The sequence below is a fragment of the Haemaphysalis longicornis genome, unplaced genomic scaffold, assembly GCF_048455015.1.
Source record: "Haemaphysalis longicornis isolate Haplotype H1 unplaced genomic scaffold, Haemaphysalis longicornis Haplotype H1 scaffold_2, whole genome shotgun sequence".
Lineage (NCBI taxonomy): Eukaryota > Metazoa > Arthropoda > Arachnida > Ixodida > Ixodidae > Haemaphysalis > Haemaphysalis longicornis.
In genome coordinates this window covers 285035871-285059504 of record NW_027526295.1, presented here as the reverse complement: position 1 = coordinate 285059504, position 23634 = coordinate 285035871, and the positions used below count along the sequence as shown (strand labels likewise).

The 23634-nt window shown below is 48.8% G+C and overlaps 1 protein-coding gene across 6 annotated transcripts in view; it reads left to right on the top strand.

The window, feature by feature from the left end:
- Positions 1–21046, top strand: part of Hr51 (photoreceptor-specific nuclear hormone receptor 51) — an 81458-nt gene extending 60412 nt beyond the window's left edge. For 3 of the 6 annotated variants that reach the window (XM_077700769.1, XM_077700766.1, XM_077700768.1), the window contains 7 exons: positions 3387–3419; positions 4731–5012; positions 12319–12617; positions 12921–13203; positions 15539–15644; positions 16137–16321; positions 19864–21046. In XM_077700769.1, coding sequence (XP_077556895.1) covers positions 3387–3419; positions 4731–5012; positions 12319–12617; positions 12921–13203; positions 15539–15644; positions 16137–16269 — 1136 coding nt within the window. In that variant the 3' untranslated portion in view covers positions 16270–16321; positions 19864–21046. The remainder of the gene's footprint in view (positions 1–3386; positions 3420–4730; positions 5013–12318; positions 12618–12920; positions 13204–15538; positions 15645–16136; positions 16322–19863) is intronic. The other 3 variants (XM_077700770.1, XM_077700767.1, XM_077700771.1) reach the window with 2 other exon arrangements.
- Positions 21047–23634: the final 2588 nt, after the last annotated feature.

Genomic DNA, 23634 nt, shown 5'->3' with positions numbered 1-23634 from the left:
ACGTCCCCAAACCGCTGCACTGAACATATAAAATGCAATGTATAACGCAATAGCACTATTCATTTTCACTTCAACTTGATAAATGTTTTCTTTTCCTGCTCGGATTTCTGTTGCACGTGTCTAAATCGGCCGAAGTGCGCCTAAACAGGAAGGCAACCATGGAGCGAAAACAGTGGGCGGAGCGACGCCGACGACGCGTCGCACGCACGCATCGGGCCATGTGTCTCGAATTCATGCGTACGGCTGGTCGTGGCGACAGTCGTAACGATCAGTCGCATGCCAATCGCATGTTGTAGTCGTGCATGTATCTCGCTCTTAACTCTTATTTGATTGCGACGTTCCTACATTCTGCGCGCTGAGTGCATGCTGATGATTACTTTTAGTTTTTGTCATGTTTGGAATAACAGAATTTAATGAAGGTTGATATTAATTAAAAGGAATTCTGTAAGGTAACGCCCATAAAGAAGTCGCAGTGAAGTGACACCATCGTCGACGGCATTATAATTCTGCATAGGCCATTATTGCAAATGGAATTTCCGCCATTTGACAGCCCGGCCATTGTACCAGTAGGTCGGTGTGAAATATGGCAAGGAGTATAGATCTGTAGTGGTGTATACGTACGCTGTAGCCACTCCGAGATGAACGCGTTCTTCCACTTCTTGAGGAAACCAGCCGCCAGTTGATGGTGGCGCAAGTTGTGACCCTTGTGAAGTGCTCAAATATCGATACTTTTCTCTCTTCATTTTTTACTCGGCATTACTCGAGGCAGCTACCGCACTTTTCCCCTAGCTTGAATAAACTCTGTATGAAATAAAGAAATGAAGAGCAAAATTAGAGAAAAATCAGTGTACACATTAGTTATGAATGCGAGAGAGAGCATTAATTTCCAACCGAACGCCACTGGACGCTCAAGATTAGTGGTGACTGTTGTGTAGCTGGGCCAGAGAATCCGAGGCGGCCGAGGGCAGAGGTCGGCGCGCCGTGCGCTAAAATCAAACTGGATTAACCAGAGGCACTCTCCGCTCAGTTTACACCGCGGCTCTTCGCACACCCGCACACTTTTTCGTTCTGTATGCCTCACTTCTGATGGAACGCGTCAAAGCCAATAGGAATTTAGGAGCCGCTGCAAGCGCCGCCGAAGCCGGCTTTCTCGCTCAATGGGCCATCTAATGCTTTCGCATTAAAACTATAGCCCTACAGACAGCGCCCGATATGAGCTTCATAATGATGAGAGCGGAACGAGAATGCGTCTGTTGCTTAGCAGGTTTGAAGCCATGAGTGCAGATTCAAATACTGCGTGGAGATGTACGGCGAGGCAAACGGAGTCTGGAACCCGAGGACGCGGGTTCAGTCCGGGCCGTGGCGGCCATTTTTCTGATGGAAGCGACAAACGAAAGCGCCCTAATGCGAAGATTTCGGCGCACGTTAAAGATCCACATGTGGTGGAAATTAATCCGGAACTTTCCACAACGGCGTGCCTCATAGCCCACGTGTAGCTTCGGCACGTTAAACCCCCATAATTTATACGGTAAAAGCTCGTTAATTCGAACTTGGTTAATTAGAACTTATAGTTAATTCAAACTGACGCCTTGGTCCCGCAACAGCCCTGTATATTTCAATGGGGGAAAACTCCAGATAATTCGAATGCGTCGATATCCAGAACGGTTAATTCGAACTGGGATCCCCTGGTTTCCATCGCACCTTGCTGAATAAGTCGGCCCAGAGTGATTACAGTTTGTTGCTAATCCATGTAAATAAACCCTGCCATGTAAATAAACGTGCTTTCGAGGAGACATTACAGCCCGTTGCTCACTTTAATGTATGTCGGTGCCTGTTTCTGGCGTGTAACTGACTGATCAATTAATTTCGTTCGCTGCTCGAGCTCCATGAACGTTATTTAATAATTACCTTCCCCAAACGTATAGTAGTGCCTGATCCGAGATAACCAGTCCAGAGGTGTCTTATTTGTGTTCAGGTCGCGCAGTGTGGCGCCATGTTCATTTACACTCTAGCGCCCGCCAGCGAATTCGAAGTCCACTTTATTCGAACAATTTTACGGTACCCTTCGAGTTCGGATTAACGAGCTTTTAACAAGCAAGAAAGTGAAGGATGACCTTATAAATGCTTGCACAAGGAAGAATACCCACGTGGACGGCAATTCCTTCGCTTCCGTGAACAAGCAGGTAGTTCCCGTTTAATCCGCAGCTCGCAAGGGTCTCCTGGGTGTAATCACCTACTCCTTTTCGGCACTCCTTCAATCAAAGCTGCTCTCCCTGACAAACCAGCGAGCCTTTCTTTTCATTCTCTGGCTTTGTTTTTTTCTATCCCAGCTACACGCTTTGGCGGGCTTTCGGCCCCGCGGCTGTGTTGACAGAGGCGGAAGAGAGCATTTGCAGAGCACTATATGACACTCCGCACAACAGCGTAACGTCGAGTGTTCGCGTGGTGTCCCTTAACGAGGTTAGAGGTCGAAGGGTCGGAACCCGTTCTACGCACCCAGCAGGGCAAGCGGAAGTATTCAGTACATTGATTAAATTCCCAGTACGCTCTAGTATACACCCCACCCCCACCAAGGGGCTCCCGTGGCGACCTCTGGAGGAGCAGCAGGTTTTAGAACCGCCGAAGGCCGGGAGGGGCTTTTAGCGCGAGTGCCGAGCCTATTGACGGTGCTCTTAGTTTCCCCATACCCCCACCTGCCCGCAGACGTGTGCTCGCGTCGTGGTGGGAGCGCTAATTCAATCAGATTAGGAGCGCACCACCGCGCTTATCTTGTTTTCGAGACACGCATTTCCTCTCAAGGGCTGTTGTGGTGGCTGATTGCGGAACAACTCTGTGTGCGGGTCTCGAACACCTACACGGTCATATAGGCGATTTGGGAACCTTAGCTTTCAGACAGCGGGGCACCTAGTTTCAGCGTCGCCAACTCATCTACATTGGCTACCTCGGCAGCTTTGGGAGCATCTGTCTGCTAAAAGTTCAGTCTAGCTACGAGTTGCAAAGTTAGCTGAGGACTACCGTATACGTCGAGCTATTTTGTCTTGGCCCATACTCTCTCAAGTACGAGCTATAGAAATTATGAGCCAATACCAAATACAATACCAAATACAGCTCAATGACCGACTACGAGGTCATTCTCACCGAACGGCCAAAATACAGTGCTGTCGGCTGCATCCTCAAGACACAGTTTTAAATTTACGTTGTAAAGTAGTTCGGTTACTTGCGGCGAACTTCATGAGTGTGGCAGCTTCTATACAAGGTCACTCGTTCTTTTCTCTTTTTTTTCGCAGAAAATTAAGATTGTCAACAATGTCAAAATAGCATTCTAATATATGACTGAAGAAAAAAATGAGCTTTGTCTTTTTCTGCCCTGTTGTATGCAAACGAAGACATCAAGGAGCCCCGTCCTGTCACCAAACAGCGTCAGTACCATTCAAACATTTAAGACAGTGTGTATCTCAGACCCGTGCGCAAAGAAAAATGCTTGTGCACTTTTAAACAACACTAGCAGTACTTCGAAGCGGTAGGCGCAAATAAAAACATCTTCATGAACACGAATAACAGTTTTTTACATGGAGTAAGCGTGGGGGACACAAGTTACAACAATTGCGACGAGTATGTATTGTTCTGATTTTGATTATACGTCAGGGTATTGTTCGCTCATGTTTTCTGCTGTGCATTTTTTGAAGGCATCTCTATGTTTCATAGTACGCGTCATGTACACAGAACCATCCAAAAAAGGTTGTGGTTGATTCCTCTGTCATAGGAATCGGTAAAACACGAAAGTGAAATGTGCAGCGAACTCTGCAGCTGAGCATGATTTGCGGGTCAGCGGCTGTCTTGTGGGTGTGCTTGGCGAGCGACGTACTGCTGGCGGGTCGCTTCGGCAAAGGTGTACTGGTGTCATTTCCGTGACGTATATGACGTCAGTGAAATCTTGGTGTATTTCGGCATAAAACACGTTCGTGCTAAAATATAAAACCAAAAAACGAACAACCCTAGGTATAACGTACTCCTTAGTGCTAAAGGTTGCTTCCCTGCAAGAAGACCCTGTGTGCAGGGGTGCACCCTTTACAGACCGCTTGCTTCGTTGTAATGGTGTCACTTCCCTGGCGGATATGACGTCACCGAAATTTTGGTGTATCCGGGAATAAAAAAACTTTCATGTAAAAAAAAAAAAAGCAGTTGCGCGAGCCAAGGAGCGCGAGGCCCGGATCTGCTGCCAGAATCGGGAAGCGGGAGGAGGGTCGGAGCTGAGAAGGGGCGACAGAGCGCACGTCCGGAAAAGGGAACAGCAAGGCCGGAAGAGGGCGGGCGCAAGTAGGCCGCCTCCGCACGTGCAACACCAGGCGCCTTGGAAGGGCAAGGTCATGCTCCTGGCGATGTCGAGCGAACGAGCTTCGCAGGGTGCTGGACAAATGGTGACGGGCGCGGCCGCAAAGTTCAACATAAAGTTCCACAGCAGATAAACACAAGGTCTAACTAGGCTTTCGCCCAGAGTTTACCAGAAGGCTTGTTAATTTAGTCAGTTCTAGCAGTCCGCCGAATTCTTTAGCGGTACACGGAACTCGCTGGTATTCGACTCCACATGATAACCGTGAACGCATGACCCGGAAATTAAAACGAATGGGACGGCCTTATAGTGTCTTCTTCCAGTTCTCTACAGCGGTCGCTCCATTAGCGCAACAGTGGGCGATTCCACCGAGAAAGACAGCGCTCCCTGGTGTTCACAGCGGTGCAGAACGAGCGGCAGCCCCGCAACACGGCTACCATCCGTCCGGAGTCGCTGGCCGACTCGGAGCGCCTGCTGCGGGAAGGGGCCGCCGTCGGGGTGTTCCCGCACGCGTCCAGCGCCGCCGCGGCCGCCGCAGCCGCTGCCGCTGCAGCCGCCCGCTACCTGGCGCTGGACAGGGCGGCTGCGGCCGCCTCGCAGCATCCCCCCCGCGGAGGAGGGGGAGACATGCACCACCGGACGACGACCAAGTTCGAGCACCGGGACGACGCGCCCAAGGAAGGTGGGCGGCGACGAGCTGCTTCTTTGCGACACTACAGAACGTGTTCTTGCTAAGGCTCCGACCCACAACAGTCAAAAAACGCATATATGAGTGCAGAGTGGAAGCGGTACCATACCTTTTCTGCAGTGTGGAAACAGGAACAAAATAAAGTGGAGAAAAACTCCCGCCCCGAAAAGGGGGCTAGGGGGGTGGGGGGGTTAGCGGACGCACTTGAATCTGCAACCGTCGGACTACGATCGGGGCTCCACCAATTCAGCTGCATGCCCCTACATTTTATGGTGCATTTATGTAAACCGAAATGTATCACACGCGCACATATGTACTGGGACTGGCAAATCACTGTAAGGGCCAGCGTCCCTGCGGCGTTGTCCTTCATTTATTATTCACCTGCACTTCGTCTTCATCCAACTACACTCTTTCAACATCCCGACATCCTTGTCTAGGCACGCGGCGCTCGGTAATCGTCGTTGTCATTCGGAGGCATCTTACTGGTTCGGGCTGCCGCTCACCAATTAAAGGGCCCTATCGCCTTCAGCCAAGCCTTCCGGTCTGAGTGGTCCTCAATGCATATAAGCCTACAATACATACATACGTGCGTATATACATACATAGACATCATGGGCCTGAATCGTGGGCCTGAAAATTAATATGCAGAAAAGTAAAGTAATGCTCAATAGCCTCGGAAGAGCGCAGCAGTTTGAGAACGTGGCGAGGCAGTGGAAGCGGTAAGCGAAGTTACCCCGGATCCCGACAATGAGGCAGAGATAATTCGAAGCACAAGAACGGGGTGGAGTGCATTCGGCAGGCATTCTCAGATAATGAATGACAGCCTACCATTGTATCTGAAGAACAAAGTGTATGACAGCTGCATCTTACCGGTACTCACCTACGGGGCAGAAACTTGGAGGCTCACTAAGAGGGTTCAACTTAAATTGAGGACGACTCAGTGAGCGGTGGAACGGAAGGTGTAACGTTAAGGGACAAGAAGAGAGCGGAGTGGGTCAGGGAACAAACGCGTGTTATGGACATATTAGTAGAAATTAAGAATAAATGGGTGTGGGCAGGGCATGTAATGCAAAGACAAGGTAACCGTTGGTCATTAAGGGTAACAGAGTGGGTCCCTAAGGAAGGCAAGCGTGGCAGGGGGCGGCAGAAAGTTAGATGGGCAGATGAGATCAAGAAGTTTTCGGGGATAAATTGGTCGCATTTAGCACAGGACCGGGATAGTTGGAGATTAATAGGAGAGGCCTTTGCCCTGCAGTGGGCGTAGACAGGCTGATATGATTATGATGATGACATTCATGCATGTATACGTACACACATACATATATGCATACATTCATGCGTGCATACATGCATGCATACGTGCACGCATGCATACATTAATGCACATAAATTCATTCATGCATACATGCATGCATACATGCATGCATACATACATGCATGCATACATGCATACATACAATCATGCGTGCATACACACACACGCATTCACGCATATATGCATACATTCATACATCCGTGCATACATACATGCATGCATACATACGTACATGCACACATACATGCACACATACATGCATACATAAATACATGCATAAATATATGCATACATACATGCATGCATACATACAATCATGCGTGCATACACACACATGCATGCATGCATACATCCGTGCATACATACATGCATGCATACATACGTACATGCACACATACATGCATACATAAATACATGCATAAATATATGCATACATACATAGATACATATACACATACATGCATGCAGGCATACATGCATACATACATCCAGCATAATACATATATACACACACAAGAAAAAACTTCGAACAGGGTAGAAACCACGTACATTCATGCACCATACCATATACATATATATACATACCATACAAACCATATACATACATGCACACATAGGTGTGCACACATACATATATGCATACGTACAGTCGGTAAAACGCTTGTCTATAACAGCCGTTTCTACTTCAACTGGCCAAAAGTGGAAAGCGCTCACGGACAGTATTCAACTAAGCGCTGAGAACTTGAAGTGGTTGGGGTAGACTTCAGAATGGTGCACTAATTTTCTCTAAATTTTTAAAGCCAACACCGCAGAAGGCACAAAGTTCAAATAGCCGTGTTATAGACAAGCGTTTTACCGACTGTACATAAATGCATAAATACGTACATGCATGCATACTCTTGTGACTCAGCCATCCCACCGCAGTCACCGCTGCTGAGACAGCCATCACGGCGCTGCCACCACTGTTACGACGTTGCCTTGCTGAGCCCGCTACCAGCGCGGCGCAGAGCTGAGCGACGAAGTTGCCGAGCCGACGGGGAGTTCAAGCAGCATTTATATACAGTATGCACTACAAGGAGAGCGTTACATGGCTCGCAAAAAAGGCGACAGCACGTCTCAACTCGGTGCCTGTGATGAATGCCGCGCTCGCTGCTGCTTCCGGGCTGTTTTATACTTCCCGGGGTCCGTTGCAGCGCGAGCAGATCGAATCCCTCCAATCAGGTCTCTCCACTGGCCGCAGTTTAAATCCCACGAATGGAGGCGAAGCGATTGAGTCAGCCGAAGCCATCGCGACGGATAAGAGAAGGCAACTAAGCGGCGCCATTTCTCGGAGTGTCGGTGCGTGTCTGCTGCGGGCCGTTTGTCCTAGGCGTGAATCGGCCCAGCCGTCGGCGTGTTGCCCGGAGAAGCGAATTTGTGTCGGGCGCCATGGCACAATAAATACATACATTCATGCATGCATGCATACAAACGTGCATACATACATGCTTACGTGCATACATACATACATACATACATACATACATACATACATACATACATACATACATACAAACATGCATGCATGCATGCATGCATGCATGCATCCGTCCATCCATCCATCCATCCATCCATCCATACATACATACATACATACATACATACATACATGCATGCATGCATGCATGCATGCATGCATGCATACATACGTACGTACGTACGTACGTACGTACGTACGTACGTACGTACATACCACGACCAACTATACTTCGGACCTGCCCAGCGAGCGCAGCCCCAGCACCGCGGTCGCAGGGAAAACTTTGGCCGCTGCAAGTCGTATGGCGCTACTTACGCCCTGTCGTTCGTTGCCGCCCGTGTTCCTCGGCCGCGGCCGCTACACGCGCGGGCGCAGCCATACAGAACGCGCAATTGCAGACGCTGCGTGGAACGTAAGTTGCGTCTGCTGTTTGTAAAGCACGAAGTTTCAGGCATACAAAATACAGCTTATTCAATCCTCTGAACCGAGTATTTCTTTTGAAGGAGCACGATGGTACACAGTTTCGTCCGTTATTGTAGATATGAAGAAGGTAAGGTGACAAATGTTTCCTTTCACGAGTTCCGCGTCACTGAAGTTAGATACAAATGGATAAAGACAATCTCAAGGAAAGCTGAGAAAACTCTTTTGTTTTATTTTTATTTTTTCCTTCACAATCGTATTTGATTTATGTAATTATGTGCTTTAATCGCTCGAGCGATCGTGACAGATTGAAGCTAGCATGCTTCGCTGCGCAGTTATCGTATTTTAATATGGTCGATTGGTGTGAAATAGGAACAAGCAGCGGTGCGCTGTCTTTACATCTGAGCCAACCTGCCTTGTTTACACAGAATTTATTGGTGCTTTTTTAGGCCATCCAGTTCCAGTTATGAAGGCCAGCACACTGGGCCTCATTGCTGGCTTCCTTGTGAGAACCATTGAGGAACACATTAAGTGCTCACTCGGCGTGGAGCGGCTTAAGGCGCCTCGCTCATCTGCACCTGCCACTGCGGTGATCTTCACTTTCGACCGGGGTGGGCGATCTTATCCCAGATTAGAGTTCCTGGAATTCGTCTGTGCACTGGAAAGAGTGGCCCAAGCATTCGCAGAACTAGCGATATCCTACAAAAAAACCGATGGCGCTGTTCGTTAAGACGATGCTACAAGCTGCACTGGAAAACAAGCTTTTCAGTCACGACGGCTCATCGGATAGTCATACGGGGGCAGTGGTTGAGCTCATGCTGGAGAAGTTTAGCCGAACTTTTTTCACAAATTTTGCTGCGGAGAAAACGGACAAGAGTGCAAAGGAAAAAGGATTGCGAAAAAACCAGACTTCAGGAAAGAGCTGAAAGTGTGACTACTGTGCTTCACTGTTCAAGTGTTAGTGTAGGCTTATGAACGAAAATTAACTCTTGAAAAGAATGCCAAAGTGAAAACGATTGTGCAATGCCAACGTCCATTATTGTTCTGAAAACCTGACTACAGTGTGGCATTGTGTGCCTAAACCGTGGCATTGTGTATGTGAAACATCAGCCTGTAAATAAGCTTAAAATGACATGGTTATTGATTTAGTAGTGTAGCAGGTCATTGTAGCACTTCACATGCACTCCCAATGAAAATTTTCAATTTATTCGTAAAGAAGGGGCCAAACCTTCGTCGCTTATTACTGCGTGAAAGACCGCAACTGGCATTTTCGGAGCTTGTATATGGATCTTGTTTTCTGAGCATATAAAATTCCTCCGCAACTTTATAGCAAGAAAGACCTGCTACTGCTACACTTCATGAGGAATTTCAACAGGAAGCTTCAATTTTGTTGTATTTATTATGACAAAAACAGTTCCTGTGAAGCTTTTATGAACTAAGTTTGGTTTATGCTATGAACTTCATAATGTACATCATACTCGGGAATAACCTCCCCCTGCGATTATGAACCTGTACACTTTGGTTGGCTAGCCAGTTCCGTTGTCAGTACGTGAGATAATGTTATTTCTTTTCGTCATCACTTCATATACGACCACGAAAGTAAATGCGCCGCGTGCACCGCAACGCATCTCAAAACGGGTAAGCCAATCAGGAGTCCCCGCCCCGCTTTAACACGCTTAAAAAAAAAAAAAAACATTCATCCATAGTTGGTCCCCGTAAAACTGCTACTTTTTCATTCGGATTTACCAAAATCAATTAACTGTAGTGTGATTAAAAACGAATTCCGGCGCCAGACGGCCCCTACTAGCGCCCGAGCACGCCCGCTCCAGCGTAGCCGCCGCTCGCCGCAACAGTGCGTAAAAGCGCCCCTAGCGGCCGGGCGCGAAACGAGACTGGGCGCAAGCGCTCCCATAGAGCGCCGCTGGCTGGTCAGGTCCGATGTAAAGTTGGTCATGGTACATACATACATACATACATACATACATACATACATACATACATACATACATACATACATACATACATACATACATACATACATACATACATACGTACGTACGTACGTACGTACGTACGTACGTACATACATACATACATACATACATACATACATACATACATACATACATACATACATACATACATACATACATACATACATACATACATACATACATACATACATACATACATACATACATACATACATACATACATACATACATACATACATACATACATACATACATACATACATACATACATACATACATACATACATACATACATACATACATACATACATACATACATACATACATACATACATACATACATACATACATACATACATACATACATACATACATACATACATACATACATACTGTGGGCCTCACCTCTGTAATGCAGTGCAGCCTGCCAAGGTGCCCACCATGGGTTCGAGCGAGCCAAGCCGTAGACGGCCGCGGCGGCCCTCGCCACGCGTGCGCAGTCACTCCGCAGAGACAAAGTAGCTCCACAGAACTTGGTTTTATACCGGGTAATCCACGGTACAGCAACCAGCCCTGGTATTACACTCCTAGCCCTGGGGCAGACAGGGGGGGGGGGTACACGTCGACCGTACGCTTCAAGCCACAGAGCCCGACGCGCAGGGAGGGTAATCGGCAGCTGTTGTTCCAGTGGCGTAAGCCACCGAAACGCTGCAGGTGATGGGCCCGGCTAGGACCGGAACCGACCACCAGACTGACAGAGAAATCCAACTCTCGGTACGTTCGCCGACCTCACGGAAGTGAGAAAACGGCGGTCGCTCAGGCCGAAGCGAGCGAGCAGCGTGCAAGCACGAAGTACCTGTCGGAGTCGGCACCCAGCCAATCTCTCCTGGGTCCGACCGAAGCGCGCGCCCAGCGCGCCCCCCGCCGCGAGCCCCTCGGCGGGGCCACTACGTCACGCCCCACGTGGCCCACGGACCGGCGCGCATTGGTCAGCCCGTACCCCCTTGCAGGGAGAGGGCGCGAGGGGCTATCCTCGCCCCTCTGGGAGAGGGGATCGCGGGCTAGCGTGCTCGCGTAATTGGGAGTAGCCCCAATTAAGAACCCCACAATACGTACAGTCCTTGTCAAAATTTTCTAGGCCAAGCCAGGAATGCACAGGCCGCAAGAAATTCAATGTACAAGCTTACGTCCCGAGCGAGGCTGAAACTTTTTATGCCGGAAAGCTAAGGAAAACACTTTTCTTTCTCTGTGTCATAAAATAATTTGAACATATTTAAAAGTAAAGCTTATTCTTTGAATTCTTTGCGGTCGAGAAGGCTTAGGATTAGCCTAGAAAATTTCGACAAATTGCGTACATACGCTAGTTGGTGATGCATATTAACAGGGTTACCAGCGCACGCAGGCGAGGACACGGAAGGCAGAAACAACTGGACAAGGCGCTGACACATAGTAGCCCGAGACGACCCCACGGCGCATACATGGGAGGCTGCGGGGGTGGTCGGCTGCCGATCAGCTGATCGGCCGCCACCGCGGCGGCGACCGCCGCTCATATGAGCAGAACGACTTTTTTTTTTTCTGCCTTGATCCCTACCGTCTTATGTGCCATATGTCTGAAATATGCACTGATTAGCCCTCTCTTGTTCTCTGGTGTTTTCTTCGATTGTTCATTGCTTATTTCTTCGTGCTTGCAATTTATATTTCTTTTTTCTTCCTTTTTCTTTATCTTCTTTAAAGCTGGTTTTCATCATTGATGTATAAACAAACCACTCCTGCTTGGGCCGCCCAAGGCCTGCAGTATTGTATAAATAAATAAATAAATAAATAAATAAATAAATAAATAAATAAGAATAGAACGAGGCCTTGTGCGCAGCGCTGAAAACAGGCCCGGCGAACCACGCGATGCGCTTCGAGTGGTGCGTCCCCGGAGGGGTGTCTCCGGTCAAAAGGTTACCTTGCGCATCCTCCGCGAAACCGCAGGATGAAAGTAGTAAAGCTTTGCTTTGATAACTGATCAGTGACCTAACTGCCCACGTATACGTATACCTCGGCGCGCAGAGGACACGTCCGAGTCCGGGGGCTGCCGTGATGATCTGGGAAGCAACGGCGGCGGCGGGCTCACCGAGTCCACCATGACAGCGGCCCCTGGCGGCCGGCGGTCTCCCGTGGGCCTGCTGCCTCCGCCACTGCTGTGCCAGCAGCCCCAGCAGCAGCCGCAGATGCCCGGCTACGGCGAGTTTCCCCTCTACCCCGTCGCCCAGGAAAGCGTGTACGAGACGTCTGCCAGGCTGCTCTTCATGGCCGTCAAGTGGGCCAAGAACCTGCCGTCCTTCTCGAACCTGCCCTTCAGGGACCAGGTATTTTTCGAGCGCACCAAGAGCAATCAATTCAGCACCTTTCCTCTCTGTCGTATGCGCTGACATACCCACTGGTAACTTCGCTGAGCATGTTCTGTATTCGAATTGGTAAAAAAGTGTTTCGTGTACAGCGGTAACCGATATTTTTATCTTATAGCATTAATTAAATGATGCATTGAGATTCAGGTGGAAAATAAATTCAGGGGCACCCAAGCATTTCTTACGGGGTGCGCGTCAATTGCGTTATTGTCGAGGCAGCAAAACGGCCCCGCGTGCTTGCCCCCCTCGCTTGCACTGGCGCAGGTGATCATCCTGGAGGAGACGTGGTCCGAGCTGTTCCTGCTGTGCGCCATCCAGTGGTGCCTGCCCCTGGAGGCCAGCCCGCTCTTCAGCCCCGCCGAGCACGCCGCCCTGGCGCTGCACAACAACGGCGGAGGGGCGGGGCAGCAGGGCCAGGGGCAGCCGGCCACCAAGGCTCCGCTCACGGACGTGCGCATCCTGCAGGAGGTGCTGGCGCGCTTCCGGGCCATCGGCGTCGACCCGGCAGAGTTCGCCTGCCTCAAGGCCATCCTGCTCTTCAAGGCGGGTCAGTCTGTGGGCGGACATCCCTGCTTCCCAGGGGGCTCGAGGAGGCTTATTCCGGGGCGACGGCCGTAAAATATACGAAGGGTTATTAATTGACAAGATTTAGGGGAAACCCTGAACCAGGGCGAATTTTTCTTCAAATGCGAATTGTGTCTGACAAGGTTGTACAGCTTTACTTTGTAGGCGATACGGCTGCATTGAGGTGGGTGCAAAATTTTCCTTCGCACGAAGGGCTATATTGCTCTCACAAGCCCCGTTTACATTGACCCGACGAGGGCGCGTTGAGTTGAAATAAACAGGTTTTTGGACTCGACGCACTCATGTATAAGCGGACGCGGTGAGTCGAAAAGCCGTCGGGGCGAGTCCGTTCGACTCGCAGGCAGGGGGTGGGTTGACGCGCTCGTCGGGCTGAGTCGGCGGGCGGTGGGGAGCTGAATACCGTATTCGCACGATTATAACGCGCCACCGATTGTACCGTGCGGATAGGTTCGCGAGGAAAATCCGAAAAAAATAATTGGACGTCGGCTTTACCGCGCAGGTGTAAAATACATTACAATACTTACCTAGAAGAGGGAGATTTTATTTTGCGCGTGCAGCTGTGGCAGCCAAAAATAAATTGGGCTTCGTAGACTTGCTTATCCAGCTCCTGCAGTAAATAAAACTATAGCGGGGAACATTGAAGCTGATAGCGATTTCAAGTATCTTGAACTTCATAATTCTACGTGTGACGGGCTAATTGCTGTAGTAGAAAAATGTTTAATAGCTGACCAAGATGTGTCATTCAGGAATTAGTGCGCCGAAATTCACTCACGTGGTATTGACGGATTTTGGTATTGGATTGAGTTGGAGTTTGGGAGGACCTCGTGCCTATGACAACGTTGCTGGCCGATTTAAAACCTGTTTCGGTTTTGAGCCCGATTGTAACGCGCACACAAATTTTAATGCTAGCTTTTAGCAAAAGAAGGAGCGCGCTAGAATCGTAAAAATACGGTAGCTCCTTTTCCGGCAATCCCCCGGCCTCCTCGCCTCGACTCTTTGAATGGGGTCGAGATAGCTGAACCCGCCAGTCGACTCGACCCTCCCTCGTCGGGTTCATGTATCCGGGGCTACTCACAGGCGTGCCTGCCTGCACGAACGAACCTGCGTGAGCGTGTCGACGTGGCAGCGTTCCAGGGGATCGTCACGGTTCCCTGCGATCGGAAATGGTCAACATACGCTCGAAGGAGTTCGCGACGAAACACTGTGGGGAAACGCAACGGTCTGAAACAGAATTGCGGGTCAACGCGTCCTGTTTCTATGTGAAGGAATGCTTGGCCTACTTCTCCCGAAATCTGACTGCCTGTAACGCGTGACACTGACATGATGTGCTGCACATTAAGTGTACATTGGGTGTGTACGAGATTTCGGCGCACGTTAAAGATCCCCGGGCGGTCAAATTTAATCCGGAGCCCTCCACTACGTCGCGCATCATCGCCTGCGTTGCGTCGGCGCGTTAAACCCCACAATCACTCACTTAAGTGTACACTGGGTATTTATTAAAATTCCTCACAGCCTTCATGTTAATGTAAGACATAAAAATGTCTTCTACGTAATGATGATGATGGTTGGATGTTTATGGCGCAAGGCCAACATCCAACCATCATCATCATTACGTAGAAGACATTTCGTAGATATTACGTAGAAGAAGAAGTCTTCTACGTAATACATTTGCGTATAGAGTAGTGGAGGCGCCCTTACAAAGCTCCGTAGGGATACATGGGGCCCTTTGAAATATTTAATAAGAAAAGACCCCAGGGCATTCGCATGCCGTTTTAAGACTGCCCATGAAAAATATCTTCCCAACAATGCACCTGTGATTACTTGGGAAGTCGCTTTTAAAAGGGGGTCTTTGCAAAGTGGCATTTCCAACATTGATTTTGGGCATTGCGGTAAAGTTTTATGACAGTGAGTGAGCCACGTAAGAAAGCCTATGCTTATGAGTGGGTTATGAGAATGACTCGGGAGTGGTTCCCAGACAAGTTGGAAAGGTGCGTGCAGAGATGAGTGGCTGGAAAGAATGCTTGCACCCTATCCGACAGTTCTCACTCGGGGGCTTCGGCAGTGTACTTAGCGGATCTGTCACGCGTCTAGAATGGGCCGTACTAACTGGTGATCCACCTTTTTTCGTGCGCGGTTAAGTCCTTCAGTCGATTTAGTTACGTAGCTGTAAGGGCGGCGATCTTTACGTGGACACGTATATTCCCATTTAGGCACTGAGACGTTCCCCGTGCCCCCGCGCCTCGATCTCCTGCGGAGGAGGCGCCTATATATTCTATGTGGTTTCTTCCGCGGCGCAGACTCCCGGGGCCTGAAGGACGCGCACCAAGTGGAAGCGCTCCAGGATCAGGCCCAGCTGATGCTTCAGCAGCACGTCAAGACGCAGCACCCGACCCACCCGGTCAGGTACGATACGGTCAGGCCTCTGTCGAACCGGCCGCCCCGGCGCCGCAGGTGTTGCTGGCGGCACAGGAGATAGATCACTTGGATGGGAACATGCCGCGTTGTCATTGGGTCATTCTACCTCACGACGGGAAATGACTACGCCGGTTTGTCGCGTTAGAGCATCGCTCGCACAAATTGAGAATTTTTTTCCTTTGATCCCCCCCCCCCCTTTTTTTTTTTTTTCGTTTTGCGACGCGTGACCGAGCCAACTAAGCTTATCTCTGAGAGTGGGTGGTTGTTTCGCCGTATACGATTTCGGCCGCGTCTTCCGAGAGCAGAGCATGTTGAAGGATCAGTATACAGCGTAAACGATCCCCGAGGGTATGTAAGCGTCCGTCCGCTCTATTGGAATTACTTGACAAAGTGGCAGATGCGGTTTGCTTACCGCCAGTGAGAGCAGTGTGGCCTTCTCGTCGGCGTATAAGCCGGCATGTGTGCGCTGTCCACTCGCAGGTTTGGCCGGCTGCTGCTGATGCTGCCGTCGCTGCGCTACGTGCCGGCCGACCGCGTCGAGGCCCTCTACTTCCAGCGCACCATCGGCAACACGCCCATGGAGAAGCTGCTCTGCGACATGTTCAAGTGCTGATCGCTGCGCATGGTCGACGTCAACGCTGAGGCGCGCTGTGCGCGCAGTAGTGGTACGTTGCTTCCACCCGCACTACTCATCATCCTCATCGTCACCATCATCATGTTTGTGTCCCCTAAAGGCCTCTCCGATAGACTTCACGACCGCAGCGAATTCATACTATATCCCCCATTCCACCCGTCGAGTTAACGTCTTCTTCACGAGTCTCATCTATCGGTAGCCATACCGTTGCCCTAACGGGCCAGCGGGTGTCAGTTATTCATTGCACGTTCAGTCCAACTGCCCTTCTTCCTTTTAATTTGAGCTCCACTCGAACTTGTCTATTACCAAACCGGGTGCTCGATTTCTATCCCTAATCGTTGCACCTATCATCGTGCTTTCCGAGTATCGTAGAACCGACCTAAGTTTTCCTTGAAGTCGTTTAGTGAAGGGCCGAGTGTCTGCCACACAATTCACCGGCGCCCATACGCATTGCTTGTATAGCATTCTTTTCAACGTCGCAGGTGGCCTACCGCTAATTATTTGAGGGTCTCCAGCCCATACTAGTTCTATGTCGGATTTCTTTCTCATGGTTGGGATCAGCAGCGAGAACTTGTTCAGGATAGGCATGATCATCCATGTGCACCTGCCCAAGTATGTAATTTCCTAGGCCAAAATTATGGCTTTATGCGCGCCTTATTGAACGTTACATTCGGTTTCTGCGTATACTTATCATTGGCTGTACTATATCCTAGGCACTATAGCTGTACGACGGCGCTTTCTGAGTAGAGTTCCTGTAGCATTATTTATTTATTTATTTATTTATTTATTTATTTATTTATTTATTTATTTATTTATTTATTTATTTATTTATTTATTCAAAGTAACTTTAAAGGGACCCAGAAAAGCTTTGTGAAGGTGGCAATCAAATGCATTCAGGTGATAGAGCACATAACGGGGGATTTTTGAGGCAAGTGTGAGCCCCATACGTTGTACGGATAATTTGCAAACAATTTTTGAAGATCGCCTTTCTCTGCCGATGAGCGCGCCGCCGCAGCGAGCCGACCGCGGCTGACGCAACGGCGATCGCGGCTGACGCAACGGCATGCGTCCCCCTGATTCAGCCGATCGTCGGTCGCCGGCAACGTCACTGCCATTGGCTTCCGGCTGCTCTTCCTCTTTCCTGCACGATCCCGAGGCAAAGGCGGGTCTACAGTGATTGACGCGTGCCTAGGCGCAGGAATGTACCTAGCGGAGAACGGAAGTCGAGCGTCGCGATGTCACATGGCTATTCCCAGTGTTTCCAGCTGCTTTGAAAGAAGCAGAGAGGGAGGAGGAATCGATCGGCAAGGGGGGAGAGGTGCACTTAATTGCTTCTGGCGCAGCTAATACTGAATGTAGATCAATAATTCCAACGGCATTGCATCGCTATATTGGCACTACGCGACAATAAAGGCCTTTTGTAACTTTTACAAAAGGCTTTTCTGGGTCCCTTTAAGACCCGGTAGGGCTTTGGGTTAGGGGGCAAGAAAGGCAGATAATCAAAAAATAAGCACAGAAGTTATATTATAAGTAGACATATCATACAGCAACAAGTAAGCGCAAAAAAGAACATGATAACAGCAAGCGTGACAAGGTAATAAATACAATCAAGAGTGGTAGCCGTAACCATAAAAAAAGAAAAGAGAAAAAACTACAAACTAACAACAAAAGTTATACTATAAGTAGACATAATACAGCGACAAGTCAATGCAAGAACAAGAAAGAACCTTATAACAGCAAGCGTTACAAGAGAATAAATACAAGCAATAGTATGAAATGTGGCAGCCGTAACCGTAAAAAAAAAAAGGAAAAAAAGAAAAAAACATGGTGCTCAAAGAAAGGAACGCCAGCGTTCCTTATTGGTGGTTATTATGGAAAAATGCTTGTGCAGGTGATTGCGGAATATTTCTGGGTTAGTCAGCGATGCGATATTATCAGGGAGATCGTTCCCCAAGCAGATAGCACGTGGGAGAGCAGATGAATTGAAAGAGTTTGTGGTGCCGTAGATTCTGGTGAAGCTGCGTTGCTTGAATAATCTGCGTGATGTGGAAAGAGGACTTACAGTGGGTAATGGGGAGAATTTGGTACGATAAACGTATCTGCGAAAAATGCGTAGAAGCGCGATTTGCCGTCGGATATGCAATGGTTCAAGTGAAAGATTGTGTTTTATTCTTGTTATGCTTGAACTGAAGTCATATGATTTGGATACAAACCATGCCACGCGATTTTGTACGGCTTCTAGTTTGTCAATTAAATAATTTTGATGGGGGGACCAAGCAGAGGACGTGAACTCTAGTTGTGCTAGTACAAATGTTTTATAGACTAGTTGACGATTGTTAGACGGAGAAGCATGCAAATTTCTACGTAAGTATCGTAATAATCGTGAGGCTTTAGCACATATGGCGTTAATGTGCGTGGACTTTAAGGCGCTTTACCTGCTTTACGCCTCAACAGGACAATGCCGTTCGGAGACCTCAATTCCTCCAAGTGCTTTCTATTTAATCGTACCCCTGACTATTTCCAATCAAGCTTCCTAAATGCCACCTCTAAACAGGCTGTAGACAATTCTGGACAAAAGGCATCTTCTTGTCTGACGCCCTTCCTTATAGGAAACTTTCCACTCTTATTAGGAGTTTCCTGTCAATGCATCCTTACCCTACGTTCTATTCCCTCATGTCCACGACACGCTGGCTCATGTTGTTGGTTCGAGCGGTTCCCGAAACTACGATTCGGTGGTTTAAAGTGCACATATCCGCTCTACCACGTGTGGTCTATGTTTATATAAGAGAAAGAGAAAAAACTGGGGCTGATTCCTCTGTCATAAGAATCAGCAAAACACGAAAGTGAAATGTGCAGCGAAATCTGCAGCTGAGCATGATTTGCGGGTCGGCGGCTGTCTTGTGGGTGTGCTTGGCGAGCGACGTCCTGCTGGCGGGTCGCTTCGTCCAAGGTGTACTGGCTTCATTTCCGTGACGGATATTACGTCAGCAAAATCTTGGTGTATATCGGCATAAAACACCTTCGTGCTAAAATATGAAACCCGAAAACGAACAACCCATATATAACGTACTCTTTGGTACCAAAGGTTGCTTCTCCGCAATTAGACCCTGTGTGCAGGGGTGCACCCTTCCTTTACAGGCCGCTTGCTTCGTTGTACTGGCGTCCCTTCCGTGACGGATATGACGTTAGCGATATCTTCTTGTATCTGGGAATAAAACACTTTCGTGTTGAAAAAGAAACTGCCGCGTGCTCCTGTTGTCCAGAAGAGCCACGTTGGTGATGTGGCCTACGGCGCTGCTGCCTCACCATTCGATATTTTGTGTATATCTGCGGGCTTTTCGTTCATTCTACTCGCTCACGTGTCCTCAGTCCCTTGTACCCAGGATGCCCCGACGTGAGTTGACGGTCGTGGTGATAAACTCATTCCAGTCGTATCATGCAGACTTGTTTTATCAAACGAGGCTAAGACCACTCACGGAAAGTGCCTTTACGAGTGATTAATCCCATGGTTCGTATGCCCCGAGCAACAGTCTGAGAGATGTATTCTAAGTTTCCCCACTTTTCTTGTTGCAGATTTACATGATCATTCAAGTGGAAGCTCTCCTCCCTGGAGGACAGAGACACGTCCGCAATTTCACCTTCCCCGTCCGTGAACTCATCGCTTCGGTGCGAGACGCCAGAGGCAAGCGGTGCCTGTACAGAACACGTGACTTCCCCTGTGATTGCTGCCTAGTCAAAGACGATCTGAGTGACCGTGCAGCTCGCTGGGGCGTGCCCAGTACAAAAATAAAGTGCACCGTACTGACCAGCCGCGCTGACCGGCCTTAGCCATATCCGAAGAGGCGATCGAAGAGCTCTAGTCGTTGCCACACCTCTGTGCATGGTTTCTGTTCGCCTCCGGAATGAACAAACGTATATCGACGACTATATCGAGAAAGTCGCGCGTTCGCCAGGGCAGTCACGAATACTTTTCAAGAGCTGTATTTCGTTTAAACAGTAGTAATGACACCTGAATTAAAGGCCAACGATAAACACCCGCAGGTATACGTTTACACACAGCAAATGCACGGACCTGTGGGCAGCTTGAGGGCATTTAAAACATATTTGTTCTCCTTTCAATAAAACCCAGTGCGAAGAGCAGGTCACACATTCTCTCATCTGCCTCGCCTGTCCACCTCGGCGTTGTTTGTCCCTCAATCTCCTGTCATAAAAGAAACAAAGGTAACGAAGTTTGATGATTTGCTCGGAACGTTCGGAACTTCGAGTTTTGGGGCGCGTTCCCACTCAAAATTGTTCTTGAAAATGTTTTGATGGCATCATCTTTATTGAGCAGATCATGTATAGAAAAGGTTTCCTTTTAGAAGCTGTTTACTGTTTTTCTTCGCTGTAAATCGGTCGTATATTATCTCGGATACTTCTGTGAAGGCATGCTGACTTGTGCATTATTTTGAGCCCGATCATTGTTGCCGGCAGCCCGTTCGGCCCCTGTAAAAGACATCCCCACAGGCGTGTTCGAAGATGTCGACTGCACGTCTATCCCTTCAAGCATCTCACTTACTCTTTGTGGGGTGGCGAGTGATTGCAATAACCCCTTGTGTTTGCCTTGCCTCACGAAGAAATGGCGAACAGTCAGTGCGGATTCACTTCACAGCTTCAACTGATGCTTGCCATTGGACATCGCGGACTGGAACGGTGCCATGAGACCAATATTAAAACTGCATATTGTGCAGCAGAAGCGTCAGCAATTCACACCAACCTCAATGCGTCAAGTGTCTTTACTCTGCGTCAGTGTTCCATCGTTCATCATTTGTATACGCGTATTTATGAAAAAAAAAATGAGACAACCAATTGGGGAAAAAAATGATGGGAAGAAAGAAATTTCTAGATATCTGCAGAATCAGGACACGATCGATCACAAGGGGAAAGTTCACCGAGTCTGAAAATAACTGAATGTTTTGCTTTTTGCTGCCCGGGCGGGTTGCTTGCGAACAAGAAAGAATGCTCATCCGCGATTAGTCATACAGGGAGAGGAATAGTCTGCAGGTCGCGGAGAGTCACCAGAAACCAGGCGGCATATGTTAATGCGAAAGCCTTAGGTTCCACGCAGGGCGAAATAGCGGCCGTCCCAGAAACACGGCCCCTTGCTTTCTGTTGGCTGCGATGCCTTCCATAGCACGTGCCCAAGATATAAAACACAAAGAAAAGGTGCGTCTTCGTCCGTAGGGAACGGCTGGACATGCGCACAGGTAAGCTCAGATTCGCTTCACACGACAGAGAAAACCCGTCTTCCTGTCCCGCGGAGGCCGTTCACGTGACCCGGTGACCGCTCTTAAAGGGACACTGAAGTGAATTTGTCAAGCTCCCCTTTTTGCTTGCACTGCGTAGACTGGCTCAAATTAGCACACTTTTCATCGTTTATCCGGTTGACAAATCGGTAATTATTTTACAAAGCGCGAAAGAAGAAAAACTACCATGCGCGGTTTGCGGCGGTCGCACCAACTAAGGCTGTGACGTTGGGAGGAGGGGCGCCGTGATTGGACGATGCCCAAGGTTAGCAATCACACAAGTTTCGGTTTCGGTTTCGGTTCTGTAAAACATAACCAATGGCGTTGTTGGATGGGCATTCTCAATATCTCAGTAATCATCGTACCGCGCTTCTGCCATGTTGTCGGCTGTAAAATGCATAAGATAAGCCTCCCAGGACGGCTTGTAGTCGTAGCATTCACTAGCCGAGACCTACGCAGTGCATGAACGCCCTCCGCGTACCCGCAGACGCCCAAATGTCATGCGCTTTTCCCCCATATTTGGAGCTTGCCTCCCTCATGCCTGTATCGTAAAAAGCGTGTTCGCACCAGGCCAAGGGTCTGTTCATTCTGGCCTGTGCCCACTGCCTGCAAGCAGTCGGTGCTTATGGCAACAGCACGCCAACGAGAACTCGCTAGTGCGCCAGTGCCAGCATGCGCGCGTTTTGTGAACTAGTTCGTGTAGCCATGAACATTGCGGCCCAAAAAAAGGTGAACTCAATATAGAAAACATCGGCGGAAAACAAAAAAGTTAACTTACAAAAAAAAAAAAGCACGCACCCGCGGGGATTCGAACTCGTGACTTGCAAAACAATTCCAGTGACATACCCAGCGCCCCAGACCGCTGAGCCACGAAGCGGGCCGCGTAGGCCGTGCTAATATAGGGTATATATTGTACAACCGGTTTACACTTTTATTTAGTTTTGGCATTTTAACCAGCTTCGGTGACTATTTGTTGTACTGCGATCGTGCAGTAAGCATCGCCCGAGTTTCCACAGTAGCTCACATCTAGCAATTGCATTTCGTATACGGAAAAGCGTTCGCAGATGCGTAGTCGTGCTGCTGACCGCTGTGCTTGTTCGCCCAGCGCAAAAAAGTGCTTCCCGCGCCCTAGTTTTACGCTGTACGGTAAAAATATCAGTTTATTTTATTTCCTTAGTACCTATATTGACTTCGCTGACTCTTCTCCCGCCTTCAAGAGGCCTTATATTTTCCTACTGGCGTACCAGTCAGCGAAGCGTCGCATGTGTGCTTGTGCAGCGCTTGTGTGAAGCGACCTTGACTTGGAGATAGATACAGTGTACAAACAAACCAAGTAAAGAAAGGCACATTCTTCCATTCACAAACGTGTCCTGGCTTCGTTTCAACTAAGCGAACGAATTGCGACCAAGCAATTTTTTTTAACCTCCTTGATTGCGACGACCCGCCGGCGGCCGGCGGACGAAACGCTGGACCGATTGACTCTGTCGGCCGGGGAGCCGTGCAGTAGCGCAGCCGTGGCGCAGCCAATTGCCAGCTCATCCCCTCCTGACGTCACACGAAAACGCCACAGAAAATGGGCGAGCGTAAAGAGAGGAGGACAGCATTTTCGAATTAGTTTTTCTACTAAATAAAATCGCGTAAACGCGCCTAGAGTGGTCGAAACATGGCCTGGGGACTCCGGACTACAATTTGCGCTAGTAATCCCGCTATGTTTACATATCACTTCAGTGTCCCTTTAAAGGGGCACTGACACAAAATATTTGCATCTTGTTTTTTTTTTTGTTGCGATAAGTAGCTAGTGACCTACTTATAACCTGTAGAAACCTCATTTGCTTCAGCGTGCGACGGTTGTTGAATTAGAGGCATTTTCAATGCGGCCAGTCGCAAAGTTCGGTTTCAGCGGGTGCCGCGAAACGATGGATTTTGTGTGAACAAAGCTGACCACGTGACCGTGGGAGAGATATCACAGAGCAGAGCTGCCGTAACACTGTCGAATCCGCATCACCGATAGTTTCTGAGAATCCCCCACGTACTGATCTCGTGAACCGCTTAATTAAAA